Source organism: Panthera tigris, chromosome F2 (assembly GCF_018350195.1).
Source record: "Panthera tigris isolate Pti1 chromosome F2, P.tigris_Pti1_mat1.1, whole genome shotgun sequence".
Taxonomy (NCBI): Eukaryota; Metazoa; Chordata; class Mammalia; order Carnivora; family Felidae; genus Panthera; species Panthera tigris.
Window position 1 is genome coordinate 23,724,724 of NC_056676.1, and position 27,905 is coordinate 23,752,628.

At 38.4% G+C, this 27,905-nt stretch overlaps 1 protein-coding gene across 1 annotated transcript; it reads left to right on the forward strand.

Annotated features, from left to right (window-relative positions):
• Window positions 1-27,556, forward strand: LY96 (lymphocyte antigen 96). The gene is made up of 5 exons (XM_007080354.3): window positions 1-672; window positions 10,586-10,675; window positions 17,535-17,663; window positions 26,405-26,457; window positions 27,427-27,556. Exons 1-5 carry the CDS (start codon window positions 561-563, stop codon window positions 27,523-27,525), a joined length of 483 nt encoding a protein of 160 aa, XP_007080416.1. The 5' UTR covers window positions 1-560; the 3' UTR covers window positions 27,526-27,556.
• Window positions 27,557-27,905: the final 349 nt, after the last annotated feature.

Consider the following 27,905-nt stretch of genomic DNA (forward strand, 5'->3'; position numbering starts at 1 on the left):
AGTGCATTCTCAAGCCTGGTGTGGCCCCTGCCCACAGCGCAGAGCTATGGTAATATCCCGTGTGTGGGGTCTCATCTAGTCTGGCTCTGCTCTGTGGCTGCACCTATTGTGGAGCAGAAATAGTTTGCATAAGACTATTCACTTCAGACCCATAGGTCCAGCTCCCTGGGCCATGAGACACTGTCATCTAAAAAACTTGTAGGAGAGAACAACAATACAGATGGAAAAGACGTACCAGTCTGTTGGGATTCTAGGGGAGACCTACAGACTGGTTCTGTTACTATTTACTGAGAAGTACCTTGTTTTGTTTTTAACGGTCTGTGCTCTCATTTGCATCAAGTGTTCTAGAAAAGTATATTCTAAATCATTTCCCTCTCTCCCCTTTCCGGAAGTACTCAAATACTAAATACAGACACACAAAAGAGGAAATAGTTGGACAGAAGCTCAGAAATCATGTGACCAATGACTAAGTTAAGTCTTTTCTGCTTACTGAAAGGAAAGAGTCTGATGATTACTTACTGATTCTCCTTGCGTTTTTAAAGTTTTGGGGATATTGAATCATGTTTCCATTTATACTTTTTTCTACTCTGTTTTCTTCCACATTCACTGAACCTGGGGAGCTACAGTGGATCTGCAACTCTTCTGATTCCAGTGTTTGGTATTCCCACTGTGGTAAGTAAAACAGCAACAAGTGCTTCAAGGGTGGGTTTTTACAGGAACGAACGTCACTTTGCTGTCGCGGGAACACAGGAAATGACCGTGTGTTCCAGCTGCTGCTGCTGGCAGCAAATGTGATGGCAGGTGACCGTCCGTGTGGATTTTCTTCATTTTTCACAGACTTCCCAAGTCTCTAAACTGTGTTGAACTTGACCTCTGAGTGCTTCTGTTGTTCCCTGTGGTCAGCTCTCTCCACTGTGATCCCAGTTTCAGATTCTTCCCAGTTTTGGCAGAATTCTTTGCTGAGTTTTTGCCTCAGACCCATACTTACTGGTTCTTCTTGAGAAGGTAGAATCATCCTAGCTGCCTTTTGGAATTGATTATTGCTCTGGTATGTGATTTTTTTTTTTCTTCAGCAAAGCAGTGGGCATGTAACCGGTGCTTTTTAAGTGTTTCAGGCTGTGACTTTTGAGGGGTCTTGGAATTACCTCCCTAAGTGGATGTTAGCCTGGTTCCGTCAGTTACAAGCTGTGTGACCTTCAGCAAAAAATACTTAGCCTCTCTGTGTCCCAGCTTTTTTATCGGTAAAATGAAAGTGATTAAAAAACATTTTTTTAAATGTTTTTATTTATTTTTGAGAGGAGACACAGAGTGAGTTGGGGAGGGGCAGGGAGAGAAAAGGAGACACAGAATCTGAAGCAGGCTCCAGGCTCTGACCTATCAGTGCAGGGCCTGACTCAGGGCTCAAACACATGAACTGTGAGATCATGACCTGAGCTGAAGTCGGATGCTCAACCGACTGAGCCACCCAGGCTCCCCAAAGTGAAAGTGATTTTAAAGCTGTTTTACAAGGATTGTTGTAGGTTAAAGTTTTAGCACATAGCCATATAGAAACAACAGTACTGAGTACTTAAAAAATCAGCCATACCCTAATGCTATTAACTAGCTGTATCACTGTTTTTTTGTTTTTCCTCCCTATTTCTTCTCAAATGTCTGCCAGACTGAATACACAGCATCAGGGCTTGACTGCTGTTTTGGTTTGGTACTTTCTATTGCTTTGCTTATCATGGGTTGGCTGCCCTTTTCTACCTATTAGCTATATCGGGAAGGTTTGATACCTTCCACAAATGCTAGCTCTTTGAGATTCTGTTGGGAAAAAGGATTGGTGGTTTAATCATTTGGGGGAGATTTGCAAACGTACTCTGAGTTCCGCAAAGTTCTGTAATTAAAAAAAAAAACCTATTTAATCCCCAGATTTTCTGTTTTATTGTATTTTTTGAGTGTATTGACTATCCTGGAAAACACACTCTGACAAATGCTAATATAAAGTTACTTCCAGGGCATTAGAGTAATTGCCAGGTGTGAGAACACAATTTAGCTGTGTGATCAATCTTTTACACTTGTGGCTTTTTTCCATGTGTGGATTATACTGAATTCCCTTTCAGTTTATCTCTGAAATTTCTCCATCATAGAAGATCAGTTTCCCCCTTCAGGAAGCCCTCCCAGTGAACTCTGCGGCCAACTCTCTCCTCTCCTTTGACTTCTGTGTACCATACATTGATTATGTCACCTTCTTCTTTTTTTTTTTTTTTTGAGATTTTATTTTTAAGTAATCTCTATACCAAATATGGGGCTTGAACTTACAACCCTGAGTCAAGAGTCTCATGGCTCCACCAACTGAGCCAGTCTGGCACCCCAATTATGTTACCTCTGTGCCATGTTTCATGTGTCCTTATTTATTTTATACTTATTATCATTCTTCAGTTTTTTTTTTCTTTCTTTCTTTTTTTAGACAGAGAGAGAGTACACACAAGCTGGGGAGGGGCAGAGGAAGAGAGAGAGAATCTCAAGCAGGTTCCACACTGTTAGCTTGTCAGCACAGAGCCTGATGCAGGGCTGGATCTCACAAACCCTGAGATCATGACCTGAGTTGAAATCAAGAGTTGGTCGTTTAACTGACTGAGCCACTCAGGTAGCCCAATTATTCAGCTTTTAATCTTTTAGTAACAAAAATAGGATTTGTCTTTTGATTTGATTTTTGAGGGAGGATTTTGTGTCTTTCTGTCTAATGCTGAGAAATCTTGTGGTCCTTTCCTGCTGCCTCGCTGATGTAGGGACTGAGGGGAACAAGCAGGGTACACAGCTACAGCAGTGCTATGCCCACTGCCATGTTATTTTCTTCCCTACCTCAGAGAATCTGTCCTGGCTGAGCCCAAAATGCATGTGCAGGAAGCACTGATTCCTGTAGGTATTCCTGTGAGGCTGTTGGTAACAAAAACAACACCCTATTTAGTCTTTCCGTGAGGATGATTTCCATTTGGTGAAGCTATGGGATATTTACAGTGTATTAGTTTGCTAGGGCTGCTGTAACAAAACACCAAAGACTGGATGACTTCACAGAACTTTACTTCTCACAGTTCTGGGTGTGGAAGTCTAAGATCAAGAGTCATCTGTTTTGTTTCGTTCTGAGGCTTTTCTCCTTGGCTTGTGTATGGCTGCCATCTTGCGATGTCTTTATATGGTCTTTTCCCTGTGTGCACTCAAGCCTGGTGACATTCTCTATGTGTCTAAATCTCCTCTTCTTATAAGGACACCAATCATACTGGAGTAGAGCCCACCCTAACAGGTTCTTTTTAACTTAATCTCCTCTTTAAAGACCCTATCTCCCAACAGTCACATTAGAATTTCCACATATGAATTTGGTGGTGGGGAGGGGAGTTCAGCTAAAAACCTACAGAAATGGCAAGAATTAGCTGTATGTTCCTCAACTTTGGAAAAGGTAGAAGATGTGGGTGTGCAAGTCAGTCTAAAAGACCCTGGACACATGCCCCCTTGTAACTGAAGTCATCAGACTCTGATTCAGTTCTAGCCTTCATTTTATTTATTTATTTATTTATTTATTTATTTATTTACCTACTTACTTACTTACTTACTTAGCTATAGGTAGTCCAGAAACCCAAGAATTAATGGATTATTGAAGTAAACAATTATTTACTGAGCATCTAGCATGTCTGTTCTGAACATTGAGGATATTATATAGCAGCGAACAACAAAAACAAAAGTCCCTGCTCTCATGGAGTTTTTATCAGTAAAATATTCAGCATGTCAGATGGTGGCAGTTGCTGTGTAAGAAAAATAGAGCAGGGGAAGAGACAGGGTGCACAGATGGGGAAGGGTATTGCATTATAAAGTAGCATGGCCAAGGAAGGTCTCCCTGGGAAGGTAACATTTAGCAAGGGCCTGGAATAGTTGAGGGAATGAGCCATGCAGATATCTAGGGGAAGAGGTAGAGCACAGGGCACACACAAAGGTCCTGAGGTGGGGACATGTCTGGTGTGTTGGAAGGATAGCAGGGAGGTCAGTGTGGCTGTGATGGATGAGTGAGAGGGAAGGCAGTGGAAGATGTGGTCATAGAGGGAAATGGAGAGGAGGTGAGGGCTTTGCAGGTCAGGGGCCAGATTATCTTTTACTGCAAGCAAACCTTGGTCTGGCAGCTGTGTTGACAATAACCTATAAGGGGGCGAGGGTGGGGGAACATGTGTTGGGAGGCTGTTGCGCAAAAACCCTGATGAGAGAGATAATGGTGACTCAGACCAAAGGAATAGTGGTGGAGGTGATGAGAAGATTCTGCAAGGATTCGGAAGGTGGAGCTGACAGGACCTACTGACTGATTGGGTGTGTGCTTGTAGCATGGCCTTTCCAGCTAAACAGGTATATCTTGGTATGTTGCATGATACCCCACTCTGAGCAGGTCAGCCTCTTCTCTGGCCTTTAGTTGTACTTCTGCTGTTCTGTAACTTGAAATATCTGTATTCATCTTTCTGTTTCATGCAGTCATTTTGTGGTCCATCCAAAGCCCTATGTGCCCTACAGAGCCTAGTCAAGTCAGCTGAATTTAATGCAGTTTAACAAGCTTTATTTAACAGGCATTAAGTTTAGTTATGCTAAGGAGCACTGAAAATGCAAAAGTTAGGTAAGCTATGGCTGGTATCTCAAGGAACTTCTGGCTTTTGTCTTATGTGTAGTAGGATGAATAACTACAGTGTAGTCATGAATACATGACCTGAGGATTCATTCATTCATTCTGTAAACTGAGCATGGCCACTGGTAAGTCCAATAGCCATTTGGAGCTATAACTCTTGACTTATGCTGAACTAAGCCTGTTTATTCCTATATTTCCCATCTTATCATTCACCTAATTCCTTATGCCCCAAACCAGGGGTACCTTTTAATTATCTCTTTTACTGGGGCGCCTGGGTGGCTCAGTCGGCTAAGCATCTGACTTTGGCTTTGGTCATGATCTCACAGTCTGTGAGTTTGAGCCCCGCGTCGGGTTCTGGGCTGGCAGCTCAGAGCCTGGAGCCTGCTTCGGATTCTGTACCTCCTTTTCTCTCTGCCCCTCCCCAACTTGTGCTCTGTGTCTCTATGTCTCTCAAAAAAATAAATAAATGTACAACAAAAAATTTAAAAAAATTATCTCTTTTCCTTATCTTCCACATTCAATTTATTATTGGTGGTTCACATTTTCATTATCTCCAGAATATATTCTAAAGCCAACTACTTATGACTATCCTCTGCTTACCACTCACACCCCTGTCTCTCCTTTGGCCTTTGTAGCAACCTCTCAGATTCTTCTCTCTTCACTTCAATTCTTGCTCTTATGTAATTTGTTCTTGGCACAGGGGCCAGAGAGGTCTTCTGAAAATGTAAATAAGTCAGACAATGTTACTCTCCTTGTTTAAAACTTTCCAGTGGATTTCCACTGCAATTAGAGTGAAATCCCAACTTTATAGCAAGACCTCTAAGACCCCTTAAGATTGCCCCTGCCTACTTGTCTCATCCCTATGATTCCCACCCACCCTGTTTCATAACTTTCATTCACACTGGCTTTTATTATCATTATTGTTTATATTACCAACATAGCAAACATAAGAGTTACCCCTTAAACCATTTTCAAGTGTACAATTCAGTGGTATTAAGGACATTCACAATGTTGCGTAATCCTTACCTCTATCCCATTAACAGAATTTTCATAATCCCTAAGAGAAACTCTGTACCTATTAAACACTAATTCCCTATTTCTCCCTCCCTCTAGTTCCTGGTAACTTCCACTCTGCTTTCTGTCTCTGTGAATTTGCCTATTCCATGTACCTCATATTATGGTCTGTGTGTATGTGTCTGTGTGTGTCTGTATGTGTATGTTTTTGTTGTTGTTATTGACATGCCAAAGTCATTTCACCTCTCTAGTTAGTCTGAACTAACTAGAAATCCTTCTGATTAAAACACTGTTTCTCCAGTTTCCACAGGCCTGGTTCCTTCCTGTCACTCCCTGAGTAACGTAGTTGAAGTAACTCCATCATCCCTAGTCCCCACTCCTCCGTTTCCACCACACACACTCTTTATCCCATGACCCTATTTGATTTTTTTATTGGCATATACATTTCTCTTTTAATTTTTTATTTTGTAAATGTTTATTTTTGAGAGAGAGAGAGAGAGAGAGAGAGAGAGAGGGAGAGAGAAAGAATTCCAAGCAGGCTTCACACTGTCAGCGCAGAGCCTGAGGCAGGGCTTAAACTCATGAACTGTGAGATCATGACCTGAGCTGAAATCAAGAGTCAGATACTTAATCAACTGATTAAGTGCCCTTAATCAACCCAAGTGCCCCTTGGCATATACATTTCTCAATAGCAGGGCCCATGACTTCTTGTTCGTTGTTGTTTCTTTGGTGCCTAGAGAGATATTTGTCACATAATAGGCCAAGCAAAAGTAAGTAAGTGCACATTTCTCATTTGCCATGTGCCCGGCACTGTGCTCTGTGCCAGAGACATGAAAAACAAATGAGACCTTCTTCCTGTCCTGAAGGCTGATGCTGTTTTTATGAAGAAGATAGATATATAAATGAATAATTGTAGTAAAGATCTACAAATGACCATTGAAAGATGATCAAATACTATGAATGATTGTGTGTTTGTGACTGTGGGAGTAAGGAGGTGTGGGGGAGTCCGGGAAGGCTTAACAGTGTTGATGATATTTGAATACATTTTGAAGGAGGAGAAAGAATGTCTTGACTGATGATGACAAGGGCATTCCTGTCAAAAGGGACTGCATACTTATGTACTGGAAATTCCATTGAAGAGGTAAAATTAAGTGCTATGATGGTTCAACTCCGGCCAACATTTCCTCCCTAGACCTCTAAAAATACTTAATGCCAGCACTCAGAGTGGCATTGGTTTCGTTTTCTGTGCCAGCTGCCATTGCCTGGAATGATGGGTTAAGAAAGATTCTGAGGCAGTACTCAGTAGGAAAAAGTGCTATGATGGATTAGCAATGCTGGCCTTTACGGCTGCAGGTAAATTGGAGCCTTTTGTTCTGTGCATTTGTTGAAACTGGTTACCACTTTCTGTAATAAACCAAATATAGAACTTGATCACATACATGGTAACTCTAAAATAATGAAGCTATCATCCAATAGTTCCCAAACCCTTGTAAATAATAAAATCACATGCCATACAGTGTTATACAATCTTTTGATTCTTACATCTAATTATTTTTTGTAAGTTGGTCTTGTCTTCCCAGAAAAATCATAGACTTCCTTATGTTAAGACTAAGCCTTATATCTCTGTTCTCCACTCTCTAACACCTGAGCCCCCTGCCCACCTGCTCTGATGCCTAGCCCCATACTGAGCATCCACAGGGGCTCTCTAAACATTTGTCTGATTGTATTGAATATGATGACATCTTGTCATCATAATCAGACAATTTCAGACATGTGGGAACCTTCATTGGAAATACTCAGAGTCTGTCTTTCTCTGCCTCTCAAAAATAAACATGACTTAAAAAAATTAAAAAAAAATGGCTCTCCTTACAAGTGTGAGGTGATATCTCATTGTGATTTTGGTTTGCATTACGCTGATACTTTATGATATTGAACATTTTCTCATATGCCTGTTGGCCATTTGCACGTCTTCTTTGGAGAAATGTCTGCTCAAGTCTTCAGCCAATTTTTAAATCAGGTTACTAATTTTTTTATAATTGAATTATTATAATTATATGTTTTGGACATTAACCCCTTATCAGCTATGTGGTTTGCAAATATATTCTCCAATTCCATAGGTTGCCTTTTCACTTTGTTGATTGTTTGCTGTGCAGAAGCTTTTTTGTTTGATATTGTTCTATTTGTTTACTTATGTTTTTGCTGCCAGTACTTTTGGTGTCATATTTATAAAATCATTGTCAATACTGATATCTTGAAACTTTCCCTCTGTTTTCTTCTAGGGTTTTTATAATTTTGAATTTTATGTTTAAGTCTTTAGTCCATTTTGTGCTGATTTTTGTGTACAGTGTATTATAAGGTTCTAATTCCATTTTTTATTAAAAATTATTTTACATTTATTTTTTGAGAAACAGAGAGTGAGCTGTCAGCACAGAGTCTGATGTGGGACTTGAACTCACGAACCACGAGATCATGTCCTGAGCTGAAGTCAGAGGCTTAACCGACTGAGCCACCCAGGCACCCCCAATTTCATTCTTTTGCATGTAGAAATCCAGCTTTCTCAACACTATTTCTTCAAAGGACCATCCCTTCCCTATTGTGTATTTTTGGCACCCTGTCAAAGATCAGTTGACAATATATGCATGAATTTACTTCTGGGCACTCTGTTTAGTTCCGTTGGTCTCTATGTCTGTGTTTATGCCAGTACCATACTGTTTTTATTACTGTAGCTTTATAATATAGTTTGAAATCAGGAAGTGTGATGCCTCCGGATTTGTTCCTCTTTCTCAAGATTAATTTGACTATTTGTGGTTTTTGTAGTTCAATATGAATTTTAGAGTTTTTTTTTTTCTGTAAAATAATGCCATTGAGATTTTGATTGGGAATGCATTGAATCTGTAGATTTCTTTGAGTAATATGGACATTTTAAGAATATTAATTCTTCTAGGGCATCTGGCTGCTCAGTTGGTAGACATTATGACTCTTGATCTTGGGCTTGTATGTTCAAGCCCCACATTAGGTGTAGAGATTCCTTAAAAATAAAATATTTTTTTTAAAAAAGAAAGAATATTCATTCTTCTAATCAGTGAACACAGGATGTCTTTCCATTTGTTTGTGCTTGCTTAATTTCTTTCACCAGTGTTTTGTTTTCAGTATACAAGTCTTTCCCCTCCTTTGTTTAATGCCAAGTATTTATTCCTTTTTTGTGCTATTGTAAATGGGATTGTTTTCTTAATTTCTGTTCAGGTAGCTCATTGTTAGTATATAGAAATGCAACTGATTTTTGTACATTTATTTTGAATCCTGAAATTTTCTTGAATTTGTTGATTAGTTCTAACAGTTTTTTAATGGAGTCTTTAGGATTTTCTATATATGAAACCATGTCTTGGGGTGCCTGGCTGGCTCAATTAGTGGAGCAGGTGACTCTTGATCTCGGGGTTGTGGGTTTGAGCCCCATATTGGGTGTAGAGATTACTTAAAAATAAAACCTTAAAAAAAAAAAAAAGGAATCATGTCTGCATGCAAGGAAAATTTTACTTCTTCCTTTCTGATTTGCATGCTTTTCATTTTTTTTTTTCTTGTCTAATTGATCTGACTAGGTCTTCTGGTGCTATGTTAAGAGTGGGTGTCCTTGCTTTGTTTCTGATCTTAGAAGAAAACTTTCAATTTTTCACTACTGAGTGTAATGTTAGTTATGGGCTTTTCATGTATGGCCTTTATTATGCTGAAGCCATTTCCTCTAATCCTAGTTTGTTGAGAGTTTTTATTACAAAAGTGTGTTGAATTTTGTCAAATTCATTTTCTGCATCTATCGAGATAATCATGTGATTTTTATCTTTCATTCTAATTATGTGGTATATTGCATTAATTGATTTTCATATGTTGAAACATCCTTGCATCCAAGATTGAATCCCACTTGGTCATGGTGTATGATCCTTTTAATTTGTTGTTGAATTTAGTTTGCTAGTAGTTTGTTGAGAATTTTTGTATCCATATTCGTTAGAGATATTGGTCCATTGTTTTCTTGTGGTGTCTTTGATTTAGTATCAGAGTAACACTGGCTTCATAAAATAAGTTTGGAAATGGTCTCTTTCATTTTTTTTGGAAGAGTTTGAGGATTGGTATTAATTCTTATTTACATGTTAGAGGGGTGCTTGGGTGGTTCCGTCAGTTAAGCATCTGACTTTTGGTTTCACCTCAGGTCATGATCTCACTGTTTGTGATTTTGAGCCCTCCATTGGGCTCTATGTTGCCAGTGTAGAGACTGCTTGGGATTCTCTCTCTCCCTCTCTCTGTCCCTCCCCTACTTGCTTGTACTCTCTCTCTCTCTCTTTCTCTCAAAATAAATAAATAAACTTAAAAAAAATGTTAGCATTTCCCTGTGAAACTATCTGATCTTAGGCTCTTTGTTGGAAAATTTTTGATTACTCCTCAATTTCCATACCAGTTCTAGGTCTGTTCAGACTTTCTAATTTGTTAGTCCTTGGGTATCCACCTTGGAGGAAACTTGGATACAGGAACCAACCTCTTGCCTCCTGAGTGAAGCTGGAGGATAGGGGATCTTTTCCTGATGGTGCTGTGCCAGGTGCAGGGTTTCTGATAAAAGGAGGTCTTCTACTGACTCTGGTGAGTCTGATTTCACATTCTCCTGGGATACAGAAAACTTTCAGTTAGTTTCTGACTTCTCTCAAAGGGAATTTGTCCATGAGTTGTTGTTGAATTGGTATGTTTATGAGGGGAAGGAGGGTCTTGGACTTCTTACTCTGCCATCTTGCTGATGTCATTCCCTCAGGGAGAGAGATGTTTTTAACTGCCTTCAATTTTTCTCATTATACAATTTTAATGGCATCTTTTGGGGAATGATATTCAGAATACTCTACTTACTGCAAATGATTTATAATAATTTATTGACATTATCTTTATTCTTCCATTTAGATAACATGAAAGTCCCTATCTCAATAGCTATTAAACCCTGTATGTCAATGAAGGGAAGCGGGGGATACGTGCATCTTTCCTTCATTCCAAGTAAGTCCAATGTTTTGTTTTTGTACTTCAATGAAAAGCGATCAATAAGTATTAATGATAAATGATTGTGTTCCAAATGTACATGTATTTATTTTCTATTTCCATGTAACAAATTACAACAATTTTAGTGGCTTACAACAGTACACATCTATTATCTTGCAGGCTTTGTGTGTCAGTAGTGTAGGCACGACTTAGTTGTGTCTGCTTCAGGATCTCCCACAAGGTTTCAGTTAAGGTGTCAGCGAGGACTGCAGTTTCTTCTGAATGCTCAAGTATAAAAGAATCCACTTCTAAGCTCATGTGGTTGTTGGCAGTATTCAGCTCCTGTCTGGCTATTGGACAACACTTAGTTCCTTGCCAGATGGGCCTTTTCAATATGGCTTCTTGCTTCATCAAAGCCAGCAAGAGGGACAGTCAGCTAACAAGATAGAAGTCACAATCTTATGTAGCCTAATCATGGAAGTATCACTCTATGGCCTTTGCTGTATACTATTTGTTAGAAGCAAGCCACTAGACTAGCTCACACTCATGGGGGAGGGGATTACATAATGACACGGTGGTAAAAATGGAAATAACGCGAGACTTCGAATAATGTAATAGGTATATCCTTTGTCAACCATTAACTATTCAGCTCATGAGTAAAGTTGGGTTTTCACTAGTGAAAGGTCTGTGTATGAGTAGGCCACAACTTTTTTTTTAAACATATGAAGATGATCTTTCTAGAAAAAGCTATGATGATGATGGGATAAAAGAAGGCAATATTTTTTGTTTTGTTTTGTGTTGTGTCTTGTTTTTCCTCTCTATGATTTCGTTTGTCATCAGTTTAGTAAAAACTAAGTTGGGTGATGGTGATAGTATCAGGATGGATTTGAGTGTCTGTGAAAACACAAAATTTGCTTCCTCTCCTGCTAGTCAGCTCTGTTCCCTGTAAGCCCTAGGATCCCAGGAAACTTCAGTTCTAATTATCATCATTATCATTGTTGTTTTCATCATTGCCATCATTTACATCCTAACCTATATTTGGAGCTTACACTTTAAAAAAATGCTTTCACATAAATAAACTTAAACATTTCTCCCTGATTTTAGTTCTCAGTTTACAAGACAAGAGATTGCTGAGAATCCAGAAATAATACATGATAAACTTGTGTTTTATTTTTCCTGAATCTAATCGTTTAACCTGTATTTTGAAACTTTGTTTCTGCATTCATGTATTCATTAAAAAATATTTTAAAATGCACAGTATATTTTAAGTAGTGTGATAAGTATTGTGAATTCATTGGTAAATAAGACTTTCTCTTGACCCTCAAGAATCAGTGCAATGGGAGAGAGAGATCTGTAGATAATATGGTACGGTAAGTGAAATGATAGCATTAAGGCTTAGTGATAGCACAGAAGAAAGAATAATCAATTCTGTTCACTCCACTTTCTTGGCCATGGGCGAAAGAAATAATCTAAGTTTTTGCCTGGCTGATGTTCTATAATTTCTTCCTCTTTTCTCAGGTTTTGTTTACTGCTTTGTGTGGTGTGCTTTATCTACCACCCCCCTCTGCCCACATTTGGCAGAAGTGATTATTTACATAACAAATGCCCTCATTTTCAATTGAACCTCTTGCCCTTACATACAGGAAGCAGATTGTATCCTTCCAGGCTGAAGTAATAATACAATACAGAGTCACTTAGTGTTCTCTGGAAAGCAGATACCAAAAAGGAATTAGGCATACAAGAGATTTCTTAGGGGAAATGATGTGAAAAATAAAGTGAAGAGGAAGCCAGAGTAGGCAAGGAGCAAATTCAGATTGAGATACAGGTCTGATACCTTTGAAATGAGAGAGGAAAGGAAGGAGTATCTGGTAAGAGGGTCATGAGACCAAAATGCATCCCTGAGATATTCTGAGCCAGGTAACTGGGGAGCCTTAGAGCAAAGATTGCTGTCACATCACAGGTATCCTGAGACAGATAGGGGTAGTTTGGCTCTAGTGTCCTTGTGGAGTTTGGTCATTATAGGAGCAGCTTTGGTCATGATAGGGGCATTATAGGAGTTTGGCTTCTGGATGACTTCTGAGATAGATCTGAAAGTGTAGCAGCTGAAGGCTGTCTGCCAACTACCCTTCTCCCAGTAGGTTCTTTGGAAGGGAGATTTGAGTACCTTACCTCTGTGGCCACCACAAATACCTTAATTGTTCACTAAATATAACATTTATATGACATTATGTTAATTCAGTAACAAAAGAATAGGTCATATTTTAAAAATTGGATTATTTATATTTTTTGGTGTTGGTGTATATGTTCTTTATATTTTTTGGATATTAATCCCTCATTGAATATATCATTTGCAAACATCTTCTCCCATTCAGTAGGTTGTCTTTTTGTTTTGTTGATGGTTTCCTTTGCCATGCAAAAGCTTTTTATTTTGGTGTAGTCCCAATAGTTTAATTTTGCTTCTGTTTTCCTTGTCAAAGTAGACATATCTAGAAAAATGTTTCTATGGCCGATATTAAAGACATTACTGCTTATTTTTTTCCAGGAATCTTATGGGTTCAGGTCTTATATTTAGGTATTTAATCCACTTTGAATTTAGTTTTGTATGTAGTGTAAGAAAGTGGTCCAGTTTCATTCTTTTGCATGTGGCTGTCCAGTTTTCCCAAAACGATTTGTTGAAGAGACTGTCTTCTCCCCATTGTATATTCTTGCCTCCTTTGTCATAGGTTAATGGACCATGAAACTGTGGGTTTATTTCTGGGTTCTGTATTTTGTTCCATTGATCTATGTGTCTATTTTTGTGCCACTACCATACTCTTTTAATTATTATAGCTTTGTGGTATATCTTGAAATCTAGAATTGTGGTACATCTAGCTTTGTTCTTCTTTTTTAAGAGGACTTTGGCTATTTGGAATCTTTTGTAGTTCCATACAAATTTTAGGATTATTTGTTCTAGTTCTATAAAAAACGCTCTTAGTATTTTGATAGGGATTGCATTAAATCTGTAGATTGCTTTGGGTAGTATAGACATTTTAACAATATTTGTTCACCTAGTCCATGAGCATTGGAATATTTTTCCATTTGTTTGTGTCATCTTCAATTTCTTTCATCAATGTTTAATAGTTTTCAGAGTATAGGTCTTTCACCTCCTTGGTTAAGTTTATTCCTAGGTATTTTATTTTATTTTTTTTGGTATAATTGTAAATGGGATTGTTTTCCTAATTTCTCTTTTTGTTATTTTATTATTAGTGTATAGAAATGCAGTATATTTCTGTATATTAATTTTGTATTTTGCAACTTTACTGAACTCATTTATCAGTTCTAGAATTTTTTTGGTGGAATTTGTAGGGTTTTCTTTATATAGTATCATGTTATCTGAAAATAGTAAAAGTTTTACCTCTTTCTTACCAATCTGGATGCCTTTTGTTACTTTTTGTTGTCTGATTGCTATGTCTAGGACTTCTAGTAGTATGTTGCATAAAATGGTAAGAGTAAACATCCTTGTCTTGTTCCTGATCTTAGAAGAAAAGCTCTCAGTTTTTACCTATTGAATATGATCTTAGCCATGGGTTTTTCACATAGAGCCTTCATTATGTTGAGGTATGTTCCCTCTAAGCCTATTTTGTTGAGTTTTTGAATGTTGTACTTTGTCAAATGCTTTTTCTGCATCGGTTGAAATGGTCGTACAGTTTTTATCCTTTCTCTTGTTAATGTGATGTATCATGTTGGTTGATTTATGTATATTGAACCACTCTTGCATACCTGGAATAAATCCCACTTGATCCTGGTGAATGGTTTTTTAATGTATTGCTAGAGTTGGTTTGCTAATATTTTGTTAAGGATTTTTGTATCTATGTTCATCAGAAATACTGGCCTGTAGTTCTCTCTTTTTTTGTAGTGTTTTTATCTGGTTTGGTATTGGAGTAGTACTGGCCTCATAGAATGAATTTGGAAGTTTTCCTTCCTCTTCTATTTTCTGGAACAGTTTGAGAAGAATAGGTAATAACTTTTCTTAAATGTTTGGTAGTATTCACCTGTGAAGCCATCTGGTCCTAGACTTTTGTTGTTGGGAGTTTTTTGATTACTGATTCAATTTAATTGCTGATAATTGGTCTGTTCAAATTTTCTGTTTCTCTCTGATTCAGCTTTGGAAGGTTGTATGTTTCTAAGAATTTATCCATCCCTCTAGGTTGTCTAATTTGTTGGCATATAATTTTTCATAATATTCTCTTATAATCCTTTGCATTTCTATGGTGTTGGTTGTTATTTCTCCTCTTCCATTTCCGAGTTTATTTATTTGAGTCCCTCCTCTTTTTTTTTTTTAAATTGTCTGACTAAAGTTTATCAATTTTGTAAACTTTTCAAAGAATCAATTCCTGGTTTCATTGATTACTTAGTCATATTTTTTATAATGCTTTACAATTATGACCTGAGTTTTCCTAGAATGTATTAGAATGTCTGTGTAAAGTTTGGGGCCATATTCATAGAAATCAACCTTATTTTTATGGGCCTATAGCTACTTCAATTCAATAAAATTTATAATAACTTGAACCAAAAATAGGTTAGGGATGGAAATTATTTATTTTGAGGCTTTATAGCTTTTCTGGTGAATTGTTTATATGCTATTAACTGATTAGTAAAAAAATAAAGCTGGACTTTAAGCCTCCTTCAAAGTTATATCTGAAAGTTCTTGGAGTTGTCTTAGCTGAACTCAAAAACAGTTCTCTTTGTTATACATGTTTCTTGTTTCACTCTGATACCCACATTCGTATCCCTGGCCTACTGATTCATACAAGTAGTACCTCACTTTGACCATTGTTCATGTGTCCAACATGACCACAGTGATGTCCAAGGGCAAAAAGCTTCTCAAGATGTAAACTGCTGAGATGTCAAAGCAGCACTTCCTTTCTTGGAGTCACTGAAGACTGGCATCATGCTGTGTTCCATGCAGAAATTAAAAAAGTTTCATTGTCCTGCATCACCACTGGTAGCACTGCAGTACTGCCATATACCCATGTCTCAAGGAATTCCCTGTGAAGACACCTCTTCAACTTCTACACACATCCCTGCTTTTGGAGTGGTGCCAGACACAGTTCATGGAGTGGACCATAGAACCACTGTTTGGAACAGACCCTATGATGTTCTTTTCCACAGTTTACCCTACAAGTAGAGAAGTGGAGACAAATTAGGAAGTTGGTGGTACTTTTGGCTCAGAGTGATGAGGGCCTGCATTAAGAGACTGCCGATGGGGATAAAAAGTGGACTAGTGAGATTTACTGGAGTTGGGGATTCTAGTGCCTATATGGTGGTGAAGGTGAGGAAATCAATTTTTGGATCTGTTGGGTGAGATAACGGACAACACTTGAAGACAGATATTGAATGCATATGTGGGACAGGTGTTTAGAAGAAAAGTTGAAACTAAAGATGATGATTTGGGAATTATCACCTTATGTGGTACTTAAAGCCAAGGAGAGTGTGCAAAGCGAAAATTGAGAGCTGAGGATACAGCCCTAAGAAAGAGAAGTCAATGAGGAGAAGGAGTCAGAGAGGTTGGAAGACAACTGGGAGAGAATGGTAGCACCGATGCCAAAGGAAGGAGTTTTGAGGAAGGAGCTGGCATTTCTGTTAAGCACACCAAGTTCAGGTTAAAGATGGAAAAATTTTCTTTTGATTATGGCTACAATGAGTCATGGTGACTTTATTAGGAAAATATTTTCAATGAGGTAGTGGTTATAATAAATTTTTTAAAAGTAATCTTTACATCCAACATGGGGCTTGACCTTATCACCCTGAAATCAAGAGTCACATATTCTACTGATTGAGCCAGCCAGGAGCCCACAATAATTGTTTTTATCATAAAAAAAGATTGTACATATTTTCTAGTTGGGCTAACTGAATAACTTAGAAGAGGTGAGCAAAATGCAGTGTTTACTGGAATTTTCCATGTTAAATGGTAAAAGGGAAACCATGAAAGAATAATAAGATAACTCATACATACAATTTCTAATCAAAAGGTTCAGTTTTATTCTCCAAGAAGTCTTTCATCAAAACTCCTAAGGGGTGCCTGGGTGGCTCAGTTTGTTAAGAGTCCAACTCTTTTCTTTTCTTTTTTTTTTTTTTTTTTTTTTGAGAGAGAAAGAGAGTGTGAATGGGGAGGGGCAGAGAGAGAGAAGGAGAGAGAGGATGCCAAGCAGGCTCTCCACTGTCAGTGCAGACCCCAACGCGGGGCTCGAACTCAGGAAACCATGAGATCATCACCTGAGCCAAAGTCAAGAGTCAGATGCTCAACCGACTGAGCCACCCAGAAGCCCCTCCAACTCTTAATTTTGGTTCAGGTCATGATCTCAAGTTTCATGAGATTGAACCCCACATCAGGTTTTGCACTGACAGCATGGAGACTGCTTGGGATTCTCTCTCTCCTTCTTTCTCTGCTGCTCCCCCACACATGCTTTCTCTCTCTAAATAACATTAAAAAAAAAACTCCTAAAATATGGGAATGAGTTGATTATCCTCATTTCCTTTCCTTTCCCTTTCCTTTTTCTTGAACTTCCTAGCAGAACTGGAACTAGAACTGGAAATTTTACATACCCACCTGATAGTTTTCTCAAACACATAGGTTCCTCTATTTTTAGGACTAGTGCACATAATTTTCACTGTGAAATATTCTGTTGGATTACAGTCTATTAATTACCCTCTCTGAGCTTCAGTGTTCTCATCTGTAACCCAAGGATAACAATACCCACGTAGCAAGTTGTTGTGATTACATGAAATAATGTAGGAAAAGTAAAAGACATATTTTAAGTGTACAACACATGTTAATTATTATTTATAAAAGAATCTATTATTTGAGGGACTAATGAGATTTGTTTTTCTTTTTAAGGAAGAGATATTAAAAAGTTATATTTCAATCTCTATTTATCCATAAACTCCATGGATTTGCCAGTGCGCAAAGAAGTTATTTGCCGGGGATCTGATGATGTTTATTCTTTTTGCAGAGCTCTGAAGGGAGGTAAGCATTCGATTCACATTACTTTCAGAATAGAACATAATAGTTTGTGAGAATGTTCTGAATGTTAAATGCACTGAAAATGTGAAATTCCTTTTCTAATCATTTTTTTTATCCAAAGATTTTTACTTTAGCAGCTTAAACAACATTTTGTAATTATGTTACTGAATTATTATTAAGATGGTACTTATTTGAGTCTGTTAAAAGGTATACTAAAATTTTTACCTTGTTCAGATTAATATTGTACATTTATCCTTGGTTATGGATCCCTTTTTCTAAACATTACACTTACTATTTTTTATAGAAACTCACTAAACCACAGCCAAGGGAACAGGCTTGGTGGAATCAGCAGGGAAAGAAAAAAAAGTACTTTTTAAGAATTTTATTAAAAAAAAGAAAAGAAACTCACTCGATTTTTTTTTTTACAGTGGTTTCCTCAATATCTTCCCCTGCTTTTTTCTGCCCTGATAATATTCACAGAATTAGAAAATTTCAGAGTTCAGGACCTTAAAGGTCACTTACTATAAATCAAGTAATTTTTAGACTAGTATTTTAAATAGTTTAAATGTTTATAAATATTATACTGTCACATTACCAAAAAATTGGAAAGTGTAAAAAAAAGTCAGAGAATCTTATTTCCAAAGACATTTTGGAGTATTTCCTTCTGAGTTTTCAATGTATGTACATTGTTTATGTACTTATAAGTATGCTACACCATAATCATTTCTTTTTCTTTTTTTTTTAATTTAAAGATTTTATTTTTATTATTTTTATTTTTTTTAATTAAAAAATTTTTTTTAACGTTTATTTATTTTTGAGACAGAGAGAGACAAAGCATGAATGGGGGAGGGTCAGAGAGAGGGAGACACAGAATCTGAAACTAGCTCCAGGCTCTGAGCTGTCAGCACAGATCCCGACGCAGGGCTCGAACTTACGGACCGAGAGATCATGACCTGAGCCGAAGTCAGCCGCTTAACCGACTGAGCCACCCAGGCGCCCCTAAAGATTTTATTTTTAAGTAATTTTTATACCCAATGTGGGGCTTGAACTTACAACCCAAAGATCAAGAGTTGCATGCTCTACTGACTGAGCCAGGCAGGCACCCCAATAATTTTCTTTTTATTTATTTTTTGTTTGAGAGAGAGAGACGGGGGAGAGACAGAGAGGGTCAGAGGGAGAGAGAAAGAACCTCGAGCAGGCTCCATGCTCAGCACTCATCACAGAGCCTGATGCAGGGCTCTATCCCACAACCCTGGGATCATGACTTGAGCCAAAAGCAAGAGTCAGACGCTTAACCAACTGACCCACCTAGGCGCCCCAATAATTTTCTTTTTAAAAATTAATGTATTTAATTTTTTGACTAGATAATTCATGTGGTTCAAAAATTGAAGTATAAACATTACATAGTGAAACATCTCCCTTAGTGGGTATGCTTTGATTTATTTAACCATTCTCCTATTGGACAATTAATTACTTTCCTTCTGACATTTTTACTATTATAAATAATATTGTAATAGATATATCTTTGTATATAATTTTTCTCATATTTTAGATTTGAATATGTTTGCAGGGGTTACATATAACTGCCAGGGAAATATCCAAGCTTAATTGGGTTGACTGTATTTGTGGTTTTGTTTACATAAGGCCAAATCGCTTTTCTAAAGGAATCTACCCTTTTATACATTATGTCACCATCAATATGTATGTATTTTAATCTCTGTAGTTTAATCTCAGCTCTTGTTGATAGTGGGCATTATCATTTTTAAAAAAAGAAGTTTTAAAACAACTATTAGGTTTAAAAAAAACCCAATTGTTTTATTAACATTTAAAAATTGCTATTGCAGTTGCATATTTTCTTATATAATTAATTACCATTAACTTGTACCCTCTCTTGTTTAAAAAAAAAAAAAGAGGTAGTTTACATGAATATATTAAATTTAGCAACATAGCATAAATTAGATATAGATGGGACAAAAACTGGAAAACAATGGCTGGGAATGAATGGAATGAGAGTAGCATAAAAATTCATAATAGGCTTATACCGGCTCTAACATCGACATCAATTTGATCTTGTGTTTCCTAGCATTCACTAAGAAAATTGCTTCTAAGTACATTAGTTTTTTTGCTATGCAAGTGAAACTTCAAGATACGTCTTCCAGTTGACCATCTCTCCACAGCTCTGACTTGTCTGCCACCCCCAAACCATATGCAAATAATGGAGTTGGCATTGCTTATATGTCTGGGCTCAGAGTTGGAAAGATCTGAGGCTCTGTCCCAGCTTTTCCATCTACCAGCAATGTGAGCTTGTGTGTGTGATTTAGCCTCTATCAGCCTTATTTTCCACACCTGTAAAATGGGGATCGTGAAACCTATTGTACATGGTTTTAAGGCTATAATTAGAAAATGTATATAAAAAGGTTAGTGCAATACTTAGAATAAGAATTCAAGAATTATAGTTGTCGAATAATAGATATTGGTATGGGTATTAGGAGTCGTTTTGTTCCTGATTTTACAGTCCTGTCATTTTTACAAGTGAGGGAACTGATGCCTGCAGTGGTTCAGGAACGTGTCCTTCACCATTTGGAGAGCTAGTAACAGAGTAGCCTCATGACTCTTAAGGCCCAGTCTTCCAGTGTACCATGCTTTCTCTTGGGAAAAAAACAAAAAACAAACAAAAACCCTTTTGGCAGATTACTTTTTTTTAAAGCAACTGTTTCACAATCCCACCTAATCTCTGATAGATTATGTTGACATTTTATCTGAGTTTTCAAAGTTTCACTTTCTTGAGATCTAAAATGTGTCAGACTCAACCCAGTCTGCTGGCTTTTCCTTCCCTCCTGCATTTCCTTCCACAAACATCTGTTGAACCTAATTTGAGCAAATCATGATTTAGGCTCCGGCGATCCAAAGTTGAATGATAGTGTCCTTCCTCAGAAGGTCCCTCTTTCTGGGAAAGACAGTCCTGGACAAAAATTAAAATAAAATGTCATAAATGCTGATAGAATTATATGCTCCTAGTTTAACTAGATAGTTACCAATTTACTATGACAGAAATCAGATAAGGTTTCAGAGAGTATTTTAGTAAAGTCTTGAATCTGAGAACATCAGAGAGGAGGAGGAAGGACATTCCTTGGAGAAGAAACAGCATATGCAAACACATATAACCCTGAAAGAATATGCTTTATTTGGAGAGTAGTTTTTTGTAGCTGGAGCAGAATGTGCTGTAGGGAATTGCTGGAGATGAGCCTAGGAAAGGGGACAGGAGTGAGCATGTAAGTCATGCACAAGATATTGGCTTGCATCTTATCGTCAGTGGGTAGGGATGACCCACTGAGATTTTCAGTTTTGCAGATAACTAGTGTCCATATGGAAGGAGGCGGGGGTTGGCTGAGGTAGGAAGCTGGGACGGAAGGAAGTGTAGCCAGGAGGCTATGTGAGAGACCACAAGGGCTGAACAAAGATGGCGGCCTGGGAGCAAAGGGGAGGTGAAGAAAGAGGGCATATTTGGAGACAGAACTGGCAGGACATTCTGACTGATTTGATGTGGCAGGCAAAGTTTAGGTAAAATCAAGGGCTGGTGGAGGGCCAGTGACTGGGATTAGTGGAAGTGCCATTATCTGAAATGATGTGTGCAGAAGGGGCAGATTTTTAAAGAGAAAGCAATGAGTTCTGGTTTAGGCATATTGAGCTCAAGGTAATTTTGGAACATTTAAGTAAACATGTCCATCTGGTAGCTGCGTATATGGGCTCAGAGCTCAGGACATTCTGATTTAAGAAGCATTGATGCTATCAAGACCCTTGAAAATTTGGGAATCAAATTAGTAAGTACCATACATATCTACTTTTAAAATAGTTTTCCTTTTGGTATTTGTTACAAAAGTCATATATTTTTAGGATATGATATTTAGAAAATATAGGCAAGCAAAAATAAAATGAAAATTACCCACAGTATTACCACATCTTACACACACACACACACACACACACACCCTTGTTTCTTTTTAAAAACACATCTGGAAATAAATAAGTGGCTATTTCAAAGGCATCTTAAACTCAATTATCCATTAGACCTGTTTCCAGGGTTTTGCTTCAGTGGCTGTAACAAAATACCAAAAACTGGATGGCTTAGAACAACTGATATTTATTATCTGATTGTCTGGAAGCTAGAAGTCCAAAATCAAAGTATTGGCAGGGCTTTGCTCCCTCTGAGGGCGTGAGGGAAGGATCTGTTCCAGGCTTCTCTCCTAGCTTCTAAAGGCCCCAGGCGATTCCTGCCTTGTAGATGGCCATCTTCTTCCTGTGCCATTTCACAGTCTTTTCACTATGCATTTCTGTCTCTGTGTCTAAATTTCCCCTTTGTATAAGGACACAGTCATATTAGATTAGAGACCACCTCATCTTGACCATCTGCAAAGGCTCTATTTCCAAATAAGGCCATGTTCACAGGCACTCGGGGTTAGGACTTCAACATCTTTTTGAGGGACACGATTCAACTAATAAAACACCATCTGAGGCTTGGGTCCTACATTCTACATGGTGGGTAGGAAAAGTGAGCTGCATGGGAAGTGTAGAGAGGGGACTAAACAGGGGCTCTGTCTTCCTTTTCTCTGGCCCTGCCTTAGTTCTCTCCTGGCTTCTTGAATGTGGGCAGAAGTTTCAAGCTAACTTCCCATAAGAATAGAATGGGATCTATGAGCAAACTATGAGCTTTCTAAGAGAGACAAAACAATTGAAAAAGAAGACTACTATACAGAAGAGGTTAGTGCCCCTTCTTCCCACCTGACCTGGTAAACATTTGGGCAGTCTCCTCAGATAGAAATCTCAGAGTTACTCGATTTCTTTCTCAAATTCTCAAGTCTCATCCATCTCCTTACCTTCCTCTCTCACACAAAGTTTTCAGGATTGGCTTCACAGCCAGGGCCTCGTACTTAGAAGGGCTTCACATTTGGAGTTTAATATTCTCTGATCATAGACTTGAGATTCTTATTAATTTTATCTTTAAGTGTGTGTTTTATAAGTGAAGTCTGATGGGACAGTGGGGCATGCATGCAGTTCCCCTAGATGGGTTCTTGGCTCCCAGCTGCCCACTCCTCTGCTGGCACCCTGGACCCTGCTTGGGACCCCCTCCCAGCTACAGCCAGTGACCCCTGCTGCCCTCTGTCACTGGTGAGGGCCTGTATGCAGGGAGGGTCAGGATCAGGTGCAGGTGCCCTGCAGTGTCTGAAGTGCAATGTGGCCATGACCCACCCCACCTGGACTGGCAGGACCATGGGTGCATGGGTTTTCCAACCATCAGTGGGTTCCCTCCCCACCAACAGGTAGCTCCTGGAGGTATTACATGGAAGTTGCAAAACGCTTGAAGGTAACTCATGTGACAGTGGGCCTTTGGGAAGGAAAGAGGCCTAATTTGTCTTCTTTGCCCCAAACTGAGGCATGAGGCACCTGGCAGCACAGGGGAGAGAGGCCCCCATCAGGCAGCCCTCAGGCCCACGCTTCGCATAAGTGCCCCACTCATGGAGCAGCCCCCTGGGTGTCCCTGAGCTTCTATACTCACCTTTCACTCTGTGCCAAGAGACCATTCCCTTGGATCATTCCATGCCTGGCCATATCTTCTCTTCCTTCTTTCAAATGTCCGACGTCAAGCTTGTGCTAGTTTTCTCTGGTCAGCTTGAAGCACCTTCTGGGGATGAGCCACCAAATACAAACTGTGTAATTTCAGTGATTCTGCCTCAGAGTTAAAAGCTCTGATATTTTTATTTAAAACTGTCATTGTGCAGGGACGCCTGGGTGGCTCAGTCAGTTGGACGTCTGACTTTGGCTCAGGTCGTGATCTCACGGTCCGTGAGTTTGAGCCCTGCGTCGGGCTCTGTGCTGACATCTCAGAGCCTGGAACCTGCTTTGGATTCTGTGTCTCTCTCTGTCTCTTTGCCCCTCAGCCACTCACAGTCTCTCTTGAAAAGTAAATAAACATTAAAAAAAAAAAACCCTGTCATTGTGCAATTTAAGATGAATGATAATTTAAAATTTTGTTTTACTTCAAATGAGATTAAATAACAAATAAAAAATATCATGGCAAGTCTAGAGAGAGACTGTAGAGGAAAAGAAAAAGCTTTATATTTCAGTACTTTTCATAGAATGTCTCTCCTGCCTTTTGAATAAGAGGCCCCCATTTTCATTTTGCACTGGGCTTTGTAAATTTTATAGCTGTTCCTGAAGCCAGGTACCCAGGGACCAGGTACTAGCAGTTGGAGATGCAGAAGTGACCAAAGCAAAGCCCCTGTCCTCATGGAGCTCATGAACTAGTAAACGAGATCATTACTAAGTCATGAAATAAGACAAAAATGAAGTAAGATTCAGTTTCTGATAAGTGCTCTCAAGGAGAGCAGCAGGCTAATGAGATAGATCATAATGGGGGAGGGCACCTGAGCTGGTGGTCATGGAAGGCACTTACTTCTTCTTCTCTTCACTACTGTCACCACCTCCTGACCTCTAACTGGTCTCCCTGACTCTTAGTGCCACCCTTAAATTCATGTGTGATATGGTCATGTGACCCACCTTTCTAAATAAAATCTGATCATTTCACACTCTTGGCTGTTCTTTCATTGCCTCCATTCTCTTAAATGTGGAACCTGAGCCCGTTTTTGCTTACTTCTTAGCACAAGATGTAGTTCTTAGCACTCCTGCTTCCCTTTTGCTTTAATAACGCTGAGCCTCTTGCAGGTGTATGCATTAGTCATACTGATTTTCACTTTCCTGCCTTTGCTCCTTTTTTTCCTGCCACCTGGAAAACCCTTCTTGTCCTTCCTTCCCATCCTTTATGACAATTCAACCCACTTCCTTCTCTTTTCTAGATTCCCTTCCCACCAGCATCTTTTGAATAACAGTCATTATCATATCAATGATAATATTAATGGCATCATTGTTATTCACAAGATGCCATGGAAAGAGGGTCTAGAAAGGAGAAGGAATAACATTTAATGTTATAATAACTAAGATTTTACTGTCAGTAACATTTAATGAGTGCTACATTCCAAGCATTGTTGAGCACTAACATGTATTAACTCATATAGCCTTCATGATCCTCCTAAAAGGTAGGTGTTACTATCCATTGCCATTTTACTGAAGCACAGAGAAGTTAAGTGACTTGCCCAAGGCTACACTCCAAGTAAGTAGGAGAGCTGGGATTCAGATCTGGAACTATCACTCTTACCAAAATGCTATACTACCTTAATTCTTACTGCATCTTTTCATTGCATTGTATTGGAATGGCTTCTTTGCATGCCTATATCCCCAGTAGACTTTAACTCTTGCCCCTTGTCTCCTCAATCCCTGGTGTATAGTAGCTTTCAATAAATACTTGTTGAACTATTACATTTGAATTGGATTGGTCTTGAATGAAAAATTAGAATATCATGAAGACATGATCACTTTACCAAGCTCAAGAAATAACATCTCAGTGTGCTAACACCCCTAATAAGGATATACCCTTGTGAGAAGTGAGATGATTCATTTTCAGAAATGCCAAATAAAAGCTGTGCTGTCTAGTTAACAGTAGGTTTACAACCTGTTGGAAATATGTACAAAGCCCTCCCCATCATACAATGGAGTCCCAAACCCTTAGACATTTCACTTCCTGGCTCTTCTCTCTTCATTTCCTGGGCTTATTTTTCACAGGCTTTGCAATGACCATGTGCCAAAGAACTGAAGTCTCTGAATTACCTCAAGGAATATACATGTGTTCCAGTCAGACTACTTTTTGGCCTTACATGGGTATAGGCAACTTCCAGGCAAGGCTGTAACCTCTGTAGTCCTCAGCCAATGAGGAATCAGGGGAGGGACTTGCATGCTAGGAGATAAATTGTCTGTTGTAACTGCCCCCAAGTGTGCCTGTCCATCAGATACCTGCTCTTTCAAGAATGTTGATTAAAGCCTCGCTTCACTGTGCTCCAAGTCTCCGTGTCCCTCCTTTGATTGGGGCAGTGGGATTATTTCTCACATCCAGAAGCAAATAGATGTTTTTTTGTGAAAATAGACATAATCTGTTCATTTGCTATTAAGGATTTTCTTTGGCTAGTTAGGAGAACAAGAATGGTTATAGTTTGCATTTGACTATTTATATTACTTTAAAAGATATTTTTGGCCACTATTGCTTTTGTTAGAGATTCAAAACATTTCTACTTTTCTATCCTTACCCTGTAAATTCACTCCTTTGGTGTTTCTGAGTGGGAGAGTAGAGTATGTTTTTTCCTGCACTTCTGACTCTGTCCACAACTTCTGCAGGGCCAGGTCCATGGCTGTGCATTTCAGCAGTGACTACTTAGGCTTCTCAGTGGTGGGATTGGAAGGAGATTTGGTTTCCTGGCTGCCTCCCAACTCTCTTCTCCACCTTTATAAAGATCTATTTTACTCTGTTGAAGGAGTAGCAGTATTAAATATGCACACATGTAATTTGGGATGAAGCATATTAGCACTGGCTTATTCATTCATTCACTATTGAGACAAGTAGGCCTTAAAATTTTGTATCCCCTAAGGGATGAAATATAGGCTGATACTGAGAGATGCTTGGGGTGGCAAGGAAGCGATAGGAGACCCATAGCCAGGGTAGGAAGTTAGTTACTTCTCTACAATTCGCTTGGGACTGCTGCTGCCAGTAGCAGCATAAAAGGTACACTCCATACTATATTAAAACAAAATCACCCAATGACGACCAATATAATTTTTTGTATTTTGTATTTTGTTTGTAGAGACTGTGAATACAACAGTACACTTCTCCTTCAGGGGAATACGATTTTCTAAGGTATTGTTCAAGAGTCATTTTGTACTTTCTTAATCTTTTGCAGTAACAGATGTGTTAAGAATTTGAAACAGCCATTCACAACTTCAAAAATAGCTATTCAGCCTTAAGGTGTTTAAGATTTTGGTTTTTGCTTTTATTTAGTTTGGGGTGTTTTGCTATTTCTTCTTTCTGTAGAATATGGAAATATGGAAAAGTAACACACAAAAAAGCTCTTTTTCACTTCATTTTCTTCCTCTAACATCCATGGCTAAAAGTAATGCAAATGCTCATAATTAATATGTTGAATATCTTTGGGTAAAAGCACTGGATGACCGCCATGTATAACTCAGTAACTGCCCCCATGAATAGTAGTGATGTAATTTTAGATATTTGCATTAGATCCCTGGCAAAGAAATTTTGGATATGTTTCACTTTGGGTACCTATCTTATTTATTTATTTATTTATTTATTTATTTATTTATTTATTGAAAGTTTATTTTTTGAGAGAAAGCAAGTGTGAGAGGGGGAGGGGCAGAGAGAGAGAGAGAGAGAGAGTGAGAGAGACACAGAGACAGAGAACGCCAAGCAGGCTCTGCACTGTCAGCCCAGAGCCTGACGCGGGGCCCAGAAGCTTAACAGACTGAGCCCTCCAGGCACCCTTGGGTGACTATTTTAAAATAGTCATTTAAAATGCATATCCTTACCTATTTTTCTAAGGATATTGTATGTTTGAAAATCTCACAGACTAGTTTCAAAAAACTGTTGAAAAAATATCCCCTTATAATATCCCTTTATAGTTGGGAAATAAATAGGTTTCTGCTCACTGGATTCAAAAGGCATACAAAATTTCATCTCATTAGGAAACTGAGATAATGATAACCAATTTAATTTAAATGGCTTCCTCCTAATAAGACAAAATTCTTATAAAAGTCTTATAAAATAGAGGCATCTAACATTTTATTTACTTGTATTTCTTATTCCTCATTTTAGGGACAATACAGATGTGTTGCAGAAGCCATCACTGGAAATACTGAAGAAATGCTCTTTTGTCTGAATTTTACTGTCATATATGACCCTAATTTCAATTAGAATAAATGGAGTATATTTTTATTTTTCAAAAGTCTTATTGCTGACTTAAATTTTTTTCCCCACAGTGTATTAGTGTGCTAGGACTGCCATAACAAATAGCAAAGATGAGGGTCCTGAACAATTAGAAATTTGTTTTCTCACAGTTCTGGAGGCTAGAAATCAGAGATAAAAGTGTGGATGGGTTTGGTTCCTTCTAGAGCCTCTCCCTTTAGCTTGTAGATGACTGCCTTTCCTATGTCTTCACATGGTTTTCCCCCTGTGTTTGTGTCCTCATCTCTTCTTATAAGGACACCAGTCATTGGTTTAGGGCCCACCCTACTGACCTTAGTTACCTCTTTAAAGATGCTACCTACAAATCCAGTCACATTCTGAGGCACTGG

Bases quoted from the DNA above. Each gene is read 5' to 3' on its own strand.
- LY96 (XM_007080354.3), top strand. From the start codon at position 561: ATGTTTCCATTTATACTTTTTTCTACTCTGTTTTCTTCCACATTCACT. The intron at 673-10,585 runs GTAAGTAAAACA...TCTTCCATTTAG, and splicing joins TGTTTGGTATTCCCACTGTG to ATAACATGAAAGTCCCTATC. The intron at 10,676-17,534 runs GTAAGTCCAATG...TTTCTTTTTAAG, and splicing joins GCATCTTTCCTTCATTCCAA to GAAGAGATATTAAAAAGTTA.